General features: G+C 47.0%; 1 protein-coding gene across 1 annotated transcript in view; it reads left to right on the top strand.

Moving 5' to 3' along the window:
- Positions 1-14,448, top strand: part of Ap1m2 (adaptor related protein complex 1 subunit mu 2) — a 29,542-nt gene that overhangs the window by 9,541 nt on the left and 5,553 nt on the right. Inside the window, exons 2-9 of the mRNA XM_008850032.3 lie at positions 1,190-1,403; positions 3,833-3,989; positions 4,221-4,288; positions 8,201-8,331; positions 8,442-8,589; positions 8,681-8,807; positions 11,968-12,110; positions 12,190-12,261. Coding sequence (XP_008848254.1) covers positions 1,362-1,403; positions 3,833-3,989; positions 4,221-4,288; positions 8,201-8,331; positions 8,442-8,589; positions 8,681-8,807; positions 11,968-12,110; positions 12,190-12,261 — 888 coding nt within the window. The 5' untranslated portion in view covers positions 1,190-1,361. The remainder of the gene's footprint in view (positions 1-1,189; positions 1,404-3,832; positions 3,990-4,220; positions 4,289-8,200; positions 8,332-8,441; positions 8,590-8,680; positions 8,808-11,967; positions 12,111-12,189; positions 12,262-14,448) is intronic.

A 14,448-nucleotide genomic window follows, 5' to 3' on the forward strand; every position in this document is an offset into this window, starting at 1 on the left:
GCATCCAGGCTGGGCTAAGGTTAAGGCTCAGTTTTTTTCCCCCTAAACTGACCTGGAGGTAGAGGCAAGCGGATCTCTGTGAGTTCAAAGCCAGCCTGGTCTACATAGTGAGTTCCAGGCCAGCTGGGGCTACAGGGAGACCCTGTCTCAAAAACACCAAGAAAAACAAAAAAACAAAAGTGTGGTAGCTGGTGTTCACGCAGCATATGTGGAGCCTGCCATTGCACCTAGGGCCTGCACAAGGCTGACACTAAGCCACCTGAGGGGCCACTTCATGATTGTTACATCCCAGACAGGGAGACAGAATTTTCAGGCCAGCCTAGGCTACAGAGTGAGGCCCTATATCAACCTCCCTCCTCAAATTAGTAATGATACCAAAAAAATGTACAGCAGTAAAATGTACAGTGCAAATAAATGAATGAATGAGTGAGTGAGCTGGACTATTTATTTATTTTGAGACAGGGCCTCACTCTGTAGCCCCAACTGGCCTAGAACTTACTATGTAGATCAGGTTGGCCTGGAACTCACAGAGTTCCATTTGCCTCTGCCTCCCAAGTGCTGGGATTAAAGGCATGTGCCACCATGCAGGGCAGGTGGACAAACAGTGAACCTCTAGTGATGGGTGCTGCGGGACACAGAAACATGGTAAAGTCTAGTTGGGTCTGGTATGTGTGGGCCAGAGCTAGGATGATCTAGTTAGATCTGGGAGTGGATGAGTGGGTGGATAGACTGATGGACTGATGGATGGGTAGATGGAATGATGGATGGATGGATGGATGGATGGATGGATGGATGAAAGAGTGGATGGGTGGATTGGCAGGTGGATGAACACACGAATGGATGGGTAGGTGGGTGGATGGGTAGGTGGGTGGATGGATGAAAGAGTGAGTGGATGGATTGGTGGATGGGTGGTTAGGTGGATTGGGTAGATGGATGGGTGGATTTGTAGGTGGATATATGGGTGGATGATTGGATAGATGGATAGCTGGCTGAACAGATAGATGCATGGAGAGATGGAGGGATGGGCGTACTGATTTGCAGACGGATGGATAAGTGGGTGGGGTGATGGGTGAGTAGGTGGATGAAAAGATAAATGGCCTGGAGTCCCATCCTTCCATCCAGGCACTCCAGATCGCTAATAGAACCTGAGGAGGGGGTCACTGTCCCATCCAAGTCGTGCCCTTTCCAGCCCTTTCAGGGTTCTTCACATCCAGCTCAGACTACACTGCTCACCTGGTAGCCTTCCCTTTAAGACGCGCTCACCTGGAGGCTCACCTGGGCGCAGGCGCTTCCGCAGGAAGAAGGAAGCCGCACCGCCTCTCGCGCTCGCTCCCCGCCTCCCAGCTTCTTCGGCCACCACCATGTCGGCCTCTGCAGTCTTCATTCTGGACGTTAAGGGCAAGGTGAGGCAGTGGGCGAGGGATCGGGGGTGGGGCTGCACCAGGTGAGACTGCCTTTTCCGAGCACAGACCGGGAGCATTGGGGACTCCCTGCAAACCCGGGATCCCGGGACCAATCCCAGCCCCGCCTTCTCCAGCCTGGCGTTTGCACCGAGGGGGTTAGTCTCTCTGAGCCTCAGTTTCCCTGTACGTAAAATGGGAATAAGATAGATCTCCACCCTGGAACACCCTGAACTACTTAGGATAGCCCAGCCGCAAACTTTGGAACTCAATAAATGCGCACAGTCCTAGGGCAGGACTTTCCCCTCCCAAGCTTCCTTAGCCCTGGAGTTGAAAGTTAGTCTTTTAAGAAAACCACAGAGCGCCGGACGAGGTGGTGCACGCCTTTAATCCCAGCATTTAGGAGGTAGAGGCTGGCGGATCTCTGTGAGTTCAAGGCCAGCCTGGTCTACATAGTGAGTTCCAGGCCGGTTGGGGCTACAGGGAGACCCTGTCTCCAAAAACAAACAAAAAAAGAAAACCACAGATCTGGTAGTTCAGTGGGTAGAGCGCTCCCCTAGTATGTATGAAGCCCTGAGTTTCATCCCCAGCATGGCATATGCTTGAATCAGGTGTGATGGTGCAGGCTGGTCATCCCAGCACTGGAGAGGTTGAGGCCCGAGGGGGAGAAACAAGTTCAAAGTCATCTTTGATCATTCTGAGAGTTTGAAGCCAGCCTAGGCTACCTGAGACCCTGTCTCAAAACCAAACAGGACAGGGCAGGTGACTCAGCCTGTAAAGGCTCTGGTGATATGAGTTCGATCCCAGGAGCCCTTGTAAGGGCGAATAGAGACAATTAACTCCTCAGAGTTGTCCTCTGACCGCCAGACATGCACCATAGCACTTACACAAAATAATAATAATAATCATAGATTTAAAAAAAATAATGACAGGAGAGCCAGGTGTGGTACCATGCTTGTTCTAACTGCTGAGACAGGAGTTAGAACTCCTGGAGTTAGTCTAACTGCTGATCTCTGGACTGCAAGGTCAGCCTGGGCTACAATATCAAGATAAAACAAAGAAAGTACCCTTGAACAAGTATGGTTCTGTAGGGGTGGTTCAGTTCTGCTTATGGACATAATTTAAAACCTCTACTTCTTCAGTGTGGTAGACATACATGAAGACACCTGCCTGGAAAGGAGGTGGCCGGAACCAAACTCCTTAGCAAATAGCCAGGTTCTCTGCCTTCTCCTCCTCCTTTTTTTTTTTTTTCCAGATAGTGTCTCACGTAGCCCAGGCTGGCCTCAAACTCACTATGTAGCTGAGAATGGCCTTGCACGTCCTATCCTCCTGCCTCAACCTCCCCACAAAGTCATCATACACTAGTAGATAGAAAGCCGATGGGGCTCAGTGTGCACCCTGAATGCATCAGCTATGGTTATGTACCCACTTGACAGGCAGAAAAACTGAGGCACATAGAGGCAAAGCCTTACCTATTTCCCTTGGCTAGGAAGTCTAGCTGGAGTTAGACTCTAAAAATGTCAGGGTGGACATTCCTGTAATCCCAGTACTCAGAAGGCTGAGGCAGGAGGATTGAGAGTTTAAGACTAGCCTGGGCTATGTAAGGAAACATTTTTTTCTTTGGTCTTTTTGAGACAGGGTCTCCTTGTAGCCCCAGCTGTCCTGGAACTCACTATGTAGACCAGGCTGGCTTCGAACTCACAGAGATCCACGTGCCTCTGCCTCTTGAGTGCTGGGATTAAAGGCATGCGCCACCAGCCAGGCTGTAAGGAAACTCTTAATCAATCAACCAGCCAATCAGTTGAAGGAAATGAGAAACAGGCTTGGGATGTAGTTTATTTGGTAGAGAACTCACCTAGCTTGTAATTCCAGCACTGGAGAAGTAGAAGCAGGGAGATCAGGATTTCAAGGTCATCCTCTGATTGAATCCCCAAACTCAGAGGCAGAGGCAGGCTGGTCTACATAGCAAGTTTCAGGCCAGCCAGGGTTCCATAGTGAGACCTTGTCTTAAAACAAAACAAAATCGGGGCTGGAGAGATGGCTCAGCGGTAAAGAGCACTGACTCCTCTTGCAGAGGACCTGGGTTCAGTTCCCAGCACCCACATGGTGGCTACAAACCGTCCTTAACTCCAGTTCCAGGGGAATCCGAAGCCCTTTTCTGACCTCCACGGCATTGTACCACATGGGTGCACTCACAAACATGCAGGCAATACACTCATACACATAAAATAAAAAAAATAAACATTTAAAAAAACACAGAAAAAACCCAAAACAGAATCAAACAAGACATAGCATTTCCAAGTCTAGCTTGGGCTACAGGAAACCCTGACTCAGCGCCACCTCCCAGATGAAAAAATAAAAAAGAGGGAGGAGAGATGTAGGTGGTGGATCTGGACACTGGTTGTGACTGGGTCCTATCCACCCACCCTCAGCCCCTGATCAGCCGCAACTACAAAGGAGATGTGCCCATGACGGAGATTGACCACTTCATGCCATTGCTGATGCAGCAGGAGGAGGAGGGCACACTGGCCCCACTGCTGAGCCATGGGCATGTGCACTTCCTGTGGATCAAACACAGCAACCTCTACTGTATCCATTCCACACTGGTCCCCAGAAATGGGGAGTACTAAGAACTCAGGACCAGAGAGGGTTGTATGGGGGATGGAATTTCTACAGCACATGTGACACCGGTTGTGCATGGGGCAAGGGCTGGTAGACATGGGGCGTGGTCATGTGGAACAGAGGGGAGTGTGGAGGCTGTATTCCATGTGACCTCTCCACTCCAAAACAGCACTTCATCCTTAACCTTGCTGCCCCCAGTGGTGGCCACCACACTGAAGAATGCCAATGCCTCTCTGGTGTATTCCTTCCTATACAAGACTGTGGAGGTAGGTACTCGCTTCTCATTGGCTGGCTGCTCTGTCTGTCTAATTGTGCCAACCCCTGTCTGACTCTTGTCTTCCCTGTCAAAGCCTCTTCACTCTTCTCTCTCTACCTGCTTCGGTGGTGGGAGGGGGAATCAGTCCTCTTTGTAGGACCCAAGAGAGTATATGGTCAGGATCCAAATCATAGGGCTTGGGGTCCAATTCTCTACTGTGTGTGACTTTCCAGAAGTCACTGTCACTGGTCTTTCTTTAGGCACACCTTTAATCCCAGCACTCAGGAGGCAGAGGCAGGTGGATCTCTGAATTCAAGGCCAGCCACATCTACATAGTATACATAGTAAGTTCCAGGACAGCTTGGGCTACAGGGACACCCTGTCTCAAAAAAAGACCAAAAAAAAAAAAAAAAAAAAGTTTATTTATTTGAGGGGCTGGAGAGATGGCTCAGCAGTTAAGAGCATCGACTACTCTTGCAGAGGACCCGGGTTCGATTCCCAGCACCCACATGGAAGCTAACAACCATCCAGAACTCCAGTTCCAGGGGATCTGACACCCTCTTCTGACTTCCTCAGGCATTGCACAATGCAAGTGCACTTACATACGTGCAGGCAATACATTCTTACACATAAACTAAAAAAAAAATAAAATATTTTGAAAATTATTCATTTTGTGCTGGAGAGATGGCTCAGTGGTTAAGAGCATTGGCTTTTCTTATAGAAGACCCAGGTTTGAATCCCAGCATCCACATGACAGCTAACAACCATCTGTAACTCCATTTCCAGGGAATCTGACCACTCTGTCCTTCTTGGGCACTGCATGACATGGGTGTGTTTACATACATGCAGGCATAACATTTGTACACATAAAAATAAATTTAAGCCAGGCATGCTGGCGCACGCCTTTAATCCCAGCAGTCCGGAGGCAGAGGCAGGCGGATCTCTGTGAGTTCGAGGCCAGCCTGGTCTACATAGTGAGTTCCAGGACACCTGGGGCTACAGGGATACCCTGTCTCAAAAAGACCAAAAAAAATAAAAAATAAAAAATAAATAAATAAAAATAAATAAATTTTAAAAATTAGAAGAATATTTGTTTTGTGTATATGACTGTTTTGCCTGCATGTTGGTAAGTGCACCACATTTGTGTGATGTCCACTGAAATCAGAAGAGGGGATCAGATCCCCTGGAATTGCAGTTACAGATAGCCGTTAGCTACCACGTCGGTGCCGGGAGTCAAGCCCGGGTCCTCTGCAGGAGTAGCCACTGCTCTTAACTGCTGAGCCATCTCTCCAGGACCCTCTTTTTGGCTTTTTAACATTATTATTTTGACTTTTTAACATTATTTGTTTACTTTGTATATGTGTGTGACTGCATCTGAGCCAGGGTGCATGTGTGGATGTGAAAGGACAACTTTCGGGAGTCGGTTCTCTCCTTCCACTGTGGGTCCTGGTGATTGAACTCAGGTCATCATGCTTGGCTGCAGCAGCTTTTACCAATGAAGTTATCTCACCAGCCCCGGGGTTTATCATTTATTTATTTTGATTGTTTTGAGATAGGATTTCCCTGTAGCCCCAACTGACCTGGAACTCACTATGTAGACCAAGCTGGCCTCAATCTCAAGAGATCCCACCTCTGCCTCCCAAGTGCTGAGATTAAAAGTGTGCACCACTACACCCGGCTTGCTTCTTATTTGTTTTTTTTGCCACACTGCATAGACCCAAGATCATTATGGATGCTAGGTAAACCCTCTACTGCAGAAATGCATCTCCAGCCCTGTGTCTTATTTTGAATAATTTTGTGCAGGAATCAAAGTCAAAGGTAATGCTATTCTCCACTTGTGGTATATATGGCCAAGGATAAAGTTTCCAGTTTTTACCAGGTGCGGTGGTGCACACCTGAAATCCCAGTTCTCAGGAAGTAGAGGCAAGAGGATCAGGATTTCAAGGTTATTTTCAGTTATATAGAAAGTTCTAGACCAACCTGAGCTACATAAACATGAGACCCTATTTCTTTTTTTAAAAAATATATTTTAAAAATATTTTATTTATTTTTATTTTATGTATATGCGTGTATTGCCTGCATGTAGGTAAGTGCACCCATGTTGTGCAATGTCCGAGGAGGACAGAAGAGGCTGTCAGATCCCCTGGAACTGGAGTTATGGACAGTTGTTAGCTGCCATGTGGGTGGTAGGACATGAACCCAGGTCTTCTATAAGAACAACCAGTGTTCTTAACCGCTGAGCCATCTCTCCAGCCCCGAGACCCTATTTCAAAAAAAAAAAAAAAATTCTAATTTTGGAGACTTTTACTTTCAGATAATTTTTCAGACTGTGTATGCTCATCCCCAGGGGCCCTATATGTGTTTGTGTGGGTATGTGCACATGAGTACGGTTTCTGGAAAGGCCAAAAGAAGGTGTCATATTCCTTGCAGTCAGAGTTATAGGCAGTTGTGAGCTTCCCAATGTGGGTGCTGGGAACTAAACTCAGGTCCTTTGCTCTTAACCACTGAGCCATCTCTCCAGCCCTCCCAGAGGCTCTTAACATAGGATCACAGAGCCTCCAAGACCCTGTGGGTAGATTTCAGTTCATCTATGAACTTTGCTGTTTCTTTGGAGGGGCTCCTTTGCTGATCAGAGGAGTAGGTAGGTGCTCATCTACCATGTGGGAACTCTTGTTTTCTGGTTTCACATAAAGTGCCCCTACCTGTTGAGCCATCTCTCAGGCTTATTTGTTTCTTTTTTTTTATTTTTTTTTTATTTTTGTGTTTTGAGACAGGGTCTCCCTGTAGCCCCAGCTGCCCCAGAACTTTCTACATAGATCAGGCTGGCCTTGATCTCATAGAGATCTGCCTGCCTCTGCCTCCCAATTGCTGGAATTAAAGGCGTGCACCACCACACCCATCTTGGCCTGTTTTATTTATTTTTCTCCCATTCTGGGAATTGAATCCAGGTTATCCTATGTTCCTATAAATTTTATTTTACTTTATACATTTTGCACACCTCACTGGTCTCTCCACACCATCAAGTAGATAGTTAAACAATGGTTTATGGATCATGCACAGTACACACACATTTCTTAGGGCAAGATAGTGCTTATCTGTCATCCCTAAACTTTGAAGGCTGAGGTAACCGAATGAAAAATTCATATCTCGGCTACATAACCAGACCCTGCCTTAAAAAAAAAAAACAAAAAAAACAGCAAGGTCTGGCCAAGTGTGGTGATATACACCTGTAGTCCCAGCACTCAGGAGGCAGAGACAGGTGGATCTCTGTGAGTTCCAGACCTGTCTGGTCTACATAGTAAGTTCCAGGCCCAACTAGGCTATATAGGGAGACTGTGTTTCAAAAACAGAAACAAAAACAAAAGGAAGCAAGGTCTGGCTCATGCCTTGAATCCTAACACTCAAGAGGTTAAGAGGCAAGTCTGTCTCTGTTAGCCAAGGCTACCCAGTAAGACTGTCTCAAAACAAAATTTAAAAAAACAAGGTCTGCAGGGCATGGCTCCTTAATAGAGCCCCTGCTTAGAATGCCTAGACTCCCCCAGTGAGGGGCTGGGGATGTGGCTAAGTGGTAGAACTCAGACGTGGCATGAGCAGGGTCCTATGTTCCTCTGTCTCGGCAACCATTCCCATACCCACAGAAGTCATCTAACCTCACTCTAGCAGCTTTGCCTGATCCTTCCAGGTCTAGGTTCTACCTCTGTTGTTTCCCTTGTCACTGCTCTTCTCATACTGGATGGCATTGGCCCTGTGACTTGTCCATTCTTTTCATTATTAGATTGCCCGGTGAGAGAGTGACTATCTGCTTTCTTCACCATGTGCAGCCCAGGCACACAGTGGATGATCCACAATTGCTTATTGGCTGGCTGTGAGACCGAGTGTATTCCCAGATTATTAGGTTGTCTGTCTCCTGGAACTTTTTCAGGTCTTCTGTGAGTACTTCAAGGAGCTGGAGGAGGAGAGCATCCGTGACAACTTCGTTATTGTGTACGAGCTGTTGGACGAATTGATGGACTTTGGCTTCCCGCAGACCACAGATAGCAAGATCCTGCAGGAGTGAGTGGGCCAGGGCTGGCCCTCTAGGTTGTGCATGTGCACAACCCGGAAAAGGGAGGTGTCCTTCTGTCTAACTGCTAGAAACGCAGCCCCCCTTCAATTCCCAACAGGTACATCACACAACAGGGCAACAAGCTGGAGACAGGCAAGTCTCGGGTGCCACCCACTGTTACCAATGCGGTGTCATGGCGCTCTGAAGGGATCAAGTACAAAAAGAATGAGGTGTTCATTGATGTCATAGAATCTGTTAACCTCCTGGTGAGTCTCCACACCTCTTGCCCTGGGGCAGGAGAGGAGGACCCTCTACATGATGACAGCTCACCTTGGGATGTTTCTATCCCATTTGCAGGTCAATGCAAACGGGAGTGTCTTGCTCAGCGAGATTGTGGGCACCATCAAGCTCAAGGTCTTTCTCTCTGGGATGCCAGAGCTGCGACTGGGCCTCAATGACCGTGTGCTCTTTGAGCTCACTGGCCGTAAGATTTGGGGGACCCCCTTCCAGACAGGGGTGGGCAAAGAAACAGCCAGTTCTAAATGCTCACATACCTTCTGATGATCGAGTCCAGTATTGCGGTGATAAAATTCACCTAGCAAATATTTTCTCATTAATGAGTGCCACTGTGTTCCAGGCCCATCTCTGGCTGTCACATTCTAGTGGCATAGACATATTAATAACATATTTAAAAGCCTAACAGAGAGCTGGATGTGGTGGCACACACCTTGGGAGGCAGAGGCAGGTAGATAACTGTGAAATTGAGGCCAGCCTGGTCTACATAGCAAATTCCAGGCCAGCAGGAGCTATAGGGAGATCCTGTCTCAAAAAGGCCAAAAAACAGGGGGCTGGAGAGATGGCTCAGTGGTTAAGAACACTGGTTGTTCTTGAAGAAGACCCAGGTTCAAATCCCAGCACCCACATGGCAGCTAACAACTGTCTGTAACTCCAGTCCCAGTGGATCCGACAGCCTCTTCTGAACTCCGCGGGCATTGCACGTCACGGGTGCACTTACCTACATGCAGGCAATACACACATACCCATAAAATAAAAATAATTAAAAAAAAAACAAACAGAAAAATGAGGCTGGAGAGATGGCTCAGTGGTTAAGAGCACTGACTGCTCTTGCAGAGGATTCGGGTACAATTCCCAGCACCCACATGGAGGCTACGAACCGTCCTTAACTCCAGTTCCAGGGAAATCTGAAGCCCTCTTCTGTCCTCCGCAGCATGGCATGACACGGGTGCACTCACATACATGCAGGCAATACACTCATACACATAAAATAAATAAATAAAAATAAATAAAATATTTTTTAAAAAAAGACCAAAAAACAGTCTAACAGAGCCAGGCAGTGGCCCATGCCTGTAATCCCGGCACTTAAGGCTGAGGCAGGAGGTTTATCTTCCTCCCTTAGTGAGTTCCAAGCCATCACCAGTTATTTAAGAGGTAGACAGATATTTAGGAATTAACTACCCTAATCAACAAGTTCCAGGCCAAATGAGAGATCCCATCTCAGAAAAGTAACAACAAATAAAGTGGATTGTACCTGTGAAATGGATGCCTGAGGTTGTCCTCTGATGGCCACACAGGCACATACACAAGTGCACATGTAAATACACTTAGAAATGTGCACACACACTCAGAACAAAACCAGTTAAAAAGCAAACCTAGCCAGGCATGGTCTCAGTTGGGAGGAAGAGGCAGGAAGATCAGGAGTTCAAGGCCATCCTTAGCTACATAGGAAATGTGCAGCCAACCTGGGCTACATGGAGAGTTCCAGGTCATCTAGGGCTATATAGTGAGACCCAGGCCAATTGGCAGCAGAAAGCAAGAGAGATGTGGAAGACAGAGATGCATGTGGTACGCGCAGGCCCACACTCACACCGCACACAGTGTTCTAGTCTGTTTCTCCATTGCTGTGACAAAACACTCTGACCAATACTAACTTGGGGAGGAAAGGGTTTATTTTATCTTACATCTCCCAGGTCACAGTTCATCAGGGAACTCAGGGCAGGAACTTGGAGGCAGGAGCTGGAGCACAGGCCATGGAGGAACGCTGCTTACTGGCTTGCTCCCCTGGCCCCTGCTCAGCCTACTTTCTTATGACACACAGGCCCACCTGCCCAGGGGTGGCACTACCTGGGGCTGGGCCCTCCCACATCACTCAACAATCAAGAAGATGCCCCACAGACATGGCCACAGGCCTTTCCAATGAAGGCAATTCCCCAATTGAGGCTTCCTCAACCCAGGTGTGTCAAGCTGACACTAAAGCTATTCAGCACACACAGTAATAGTAACAAATATATGTATGAAAAAATTAAAAGGACTGGTGAGATAGCTTAGTGGGTAAAGGTGCTTGCCACTGAAACTGGTCATGTGAATTCAATCCCTGGGACCCACATGATGGAAGGAGAGAACAGTCTCACGCAAGTTGTGTCCTGACCTCCATTCTAATCCAGTGGCAAGCACACCTTACCCTCCAAATAAACAAATGTAATATTGTTTTTTAAAAAGGAGAGGTGGGGAGCAATTAAGGAAGACACCCAACATCAACCTCTGGCCTCCACATGCACATGCATACCTGTGCACATGCATGATTCATTCATACACAAAGAGTATATGATATTCACATCTACACATACACAGAGAAAAGGAAAATTAGGGACTGGAGAGATGGCTTAGCAGTAAAGAATACATAATGCTCTTACAGAAGACCAGAATTCAATTCCCACCATCCACATGGAAGCTCACAACCTCCTCTAACTCCAATTCCAGAGGATCCTATGCCGCCTTTTGCTTTCTGTAGCCACCTGCACCCACATGCACATACACACACAGACACACATATATATATGCATAATTAAAAATAAGAGCTGAGGGGGCTGGAGAGATGGCTCAGTGGTTAAGAACACTGGTTGTTCTTGTAGAAGACCTGGGTTCGAATCCCAGCACCACATGGCAGCTAACAACTGTAACTCCAGTTCCAGGGGATCTTGACAGCCTTTCTGTCTTCCGAGGGCATTGCACGACACGGGTGCACTTACCTACACCCAGGCAATACATGCATACACATAAAATAAAAATATTTTTTAAATGTCAAAAAATAATAAAAATAAGGGCTGAACCTCGGCATGGTGGCAAACTGGGGCTCAAATCCCAGCACCCACATGGCAGCTAATAACTGTCCGTAACTCCAGTTGCAGGGGATCTGAAACTCTTCTGTCCTCCTTGGGCACTGCATGACAGACGTGCACTTACATGCAGGCATAATACATAACACATAAAAAAAAAATCCTCCAAATAAAATAAAATGGAGCCCTTAATCCCAGTACTCTGGAGGCAGAGACAGGCAGATCTCTGTGAGATCAAGGCCAGCTTGGTCTACATAGTGAGTTCCAGGCCAGCTGAGGCTACTGGGAGACCTTGTCTCAAAATAAACAAAATAAAAAGCAGAGACTGTAAACCTGGCAGTGTGAGGCAGATTCTCTGGGCCAGTGTCCCAGCCCTCTGCCAACTTGGCTTCTCTGTCATCAGCTTCCTTTACTGCATAGGGGTGGGGGTAGGAGCTAGTAGGGATGGTGGGGCTGGAGCCCCCCTCCACAGCTCCAGGGTCACTGTGCATGCTTGGTTCTGAGTTTCAGGCAGCAAGAACAAGTCTGTGGAGCTAGAAGATGTGAAATTCCACCAATGTGTTCGGCTCTCTCGCTTTGACAACGACCGCACCATCTCCTTCATCCCCCCTGATGGGGACTTTGAACTCATGTCCTATCGCCTCAGCACCCAGGTGAGCCCAGGGGCCAGCCCAGCACAAGTAGGGATGTGTGGAGGGTCACCCCTAATCTTTGAGGACTTTCTGTCTGCAGGTCAAACCCCTGATCTGGATCGAATCGGTCATTGAGAAATTCTCCCATAGCCGCGTGGAGATCATGGTCAAGGTGTGTCCTGGGGGAAAGCCTCTCAATGCAGGTTCCACACTGTTTGATTTTATTTTTATATTGCTTTTATTTATTTATGTGTGTATATGTGTGTGTCACAGCACATGTGTGGGGGTCAGAGTACGAGTTGGGGGACTTAGTTCTTTATTGCCACCATGTGGGTCTCAGAAAGGTTGAACTCAGGTCTTCAGCCAGGGCCATAAGCACCTTTACCTATTGAGCTATATTGTTGACCCATGTTTTTAAATTTTTATTTACTTTTTAATTTTTTTTCTTTCTTTTTTTTTTTTTTTTTTTTTTTTGAGACAGGGTCTCCCTGTAGCCCCAGCTGTCCTGGAACTCACTATGTAGACCAGGCTGGCCTTGAACTCACAGGGATCTGCCTGCCTCTGCCTCCCGAGTGCTGGGATTAAAGGTGTGTGTCACCACGCCCGGCTACTTTTTAATTTTTATTTTATGTGTATGTGTGTTTTGCCTGCATGTACGTAAGTGCTCTATGTACATACAATATTCACAAAGGCCAGAAGAGGGTGTCAGATCCCCTGGAAGTGGAGTTGTAGACGGTTGTTAGCTCACATGTGGGTGCTGAGTACTGAACCCTTGTCCTCTGCAAGAGCAGCCAGTGCTCTTAATTGTTGAGCCAATTCTCCAGCCCTCATTGTTTATAAAATTTTTGATGTAGGGTCTTGCTGTGTAGTTCTAACTGGCTTTAAACTTGCTATGTGTCCCAGACTGGCCTTGAACTTGCAAAGATCCTGCCTCAGTTTCCTGAGCGTTGAGATTATAAGCTTGCACCACCATACCTGTCTGTTAAAAAGTTGGTTTTGCTAGGCATGGTGGTTCACACCTTTAGTCCCAGCACTTGGGAGGCAGAGGCAGACAGAGCTCTGTGAGTTCCAAGCCAGCCTGGACTCCATAGTGAGTCCAGGCCAGCAGTGGCTACAGGGAGACCCTGTCTCAAAAAGATAAAAAAAAAAAAAAAAGTTTTTAAAAAAATTAAATTAATATCATTATTATTATTTTGAGTCAGGCTCTCTCTGGCCCCAGATAGCCTTGAACTCACTACATAGACCAGGCTGCCCTGGACCTGACAGACCTAACCAGCCTCTGCCTCCTGAGTGCTGGGATTAAAGGACTGTGCGCCACCAAGCCTGGCCCAACTTTTATTTATGTTTTTATTTTCAGTTATGTTTGTGGAGTGTTGGTTTGTCCACATGAGTACAGGTGCCTGTGGAGAACAGAAGAGGAGGTCAGAGTCCCTGGAGCCAGAGTTACAGCAGGTGTTAACCATCTGACATGGGTGCTGGGAGACCAAATTGGGTCTCTGCAAGAGCAGTACTCACTCTTAACCACTGATCTGTCTTTCCCTTAGAAAGGTTTTTATTAGCATATATGGTTTTTACTTTATTTCAAACATCTGTTTGTATGCATGGTGTGTGTGTGTATGAGGTTGTGGATGTGCAGGTGAAGCAAGAGTGTGTGTGTGCTTGTGGCTGTGGGTATGCAGGTGCCAGAGTAATGTATATGGAAGTCAGAGGACAACTTGTGGGAGTTGATTCTCTTCTTCCACCATGTGGGTCCTGGAGATGGAAGTCAGGTCGTCAGCTTGTTGGCAAAGTGCCTTTACCTGCTGAGCCATCTCACTAGCCCCTTTCTTAGCATCTATTATTTGTACACAATAATTGGTTCATTATAACATTTTTCCCACATTGTCCTAGTTACTTGCTGTTGCTATAATAAAAACCGACCAAACCAACATGGGGAAGAATTTATTTTATCTTACATCTCCCAGGTCACAGTTTATCACTGAAAGAACTAAGGGCAGGATCTTAGGGCAGGAACCTGGAGGCAGGAGCTGAAGCACAGACCATAGAGGAATGCTGCTCACTGACTTGCTCCTCTGGCCTGTGCTCAGCCTGCTTTCTTATACCACCCAGGACCACCTGCCCAGGAGTGGTACCACCCACAGTGGGCTGAGCCCTCCCACATCACTCAAGAATCAACAATCAAGAAAATGCCTCCTAGACATGGCCATAGGCCAATTTAATTTATCAACTGAGGTTCCCCCTTTCCAGGTGTGTCACATTGAAAACTGAAACTATCTAGCACAACAGTCATGCACAAAATAAAAATAGAATTTAAAATTATTTTGATATTGAGCCTTAATTTTCAATATTTTATTTATTT

Source organism: Nannospalax galili, unplaced genomic scaffold (genome assembly GCF_000622305.1).
Source record: "Nannospalax galili isolate Female #2095 unplaced genomic scaffold, S.galili_v1.0 scaffold1685, whole genome shotgun sequence".
Classification (NCBI taxonomy): domain Eukaryota; kingdom Metazoa; phylum Chordata; class Mammalia; order Rodentia; family Spalacidae; genus Nannospalax; species Nannospalax galili.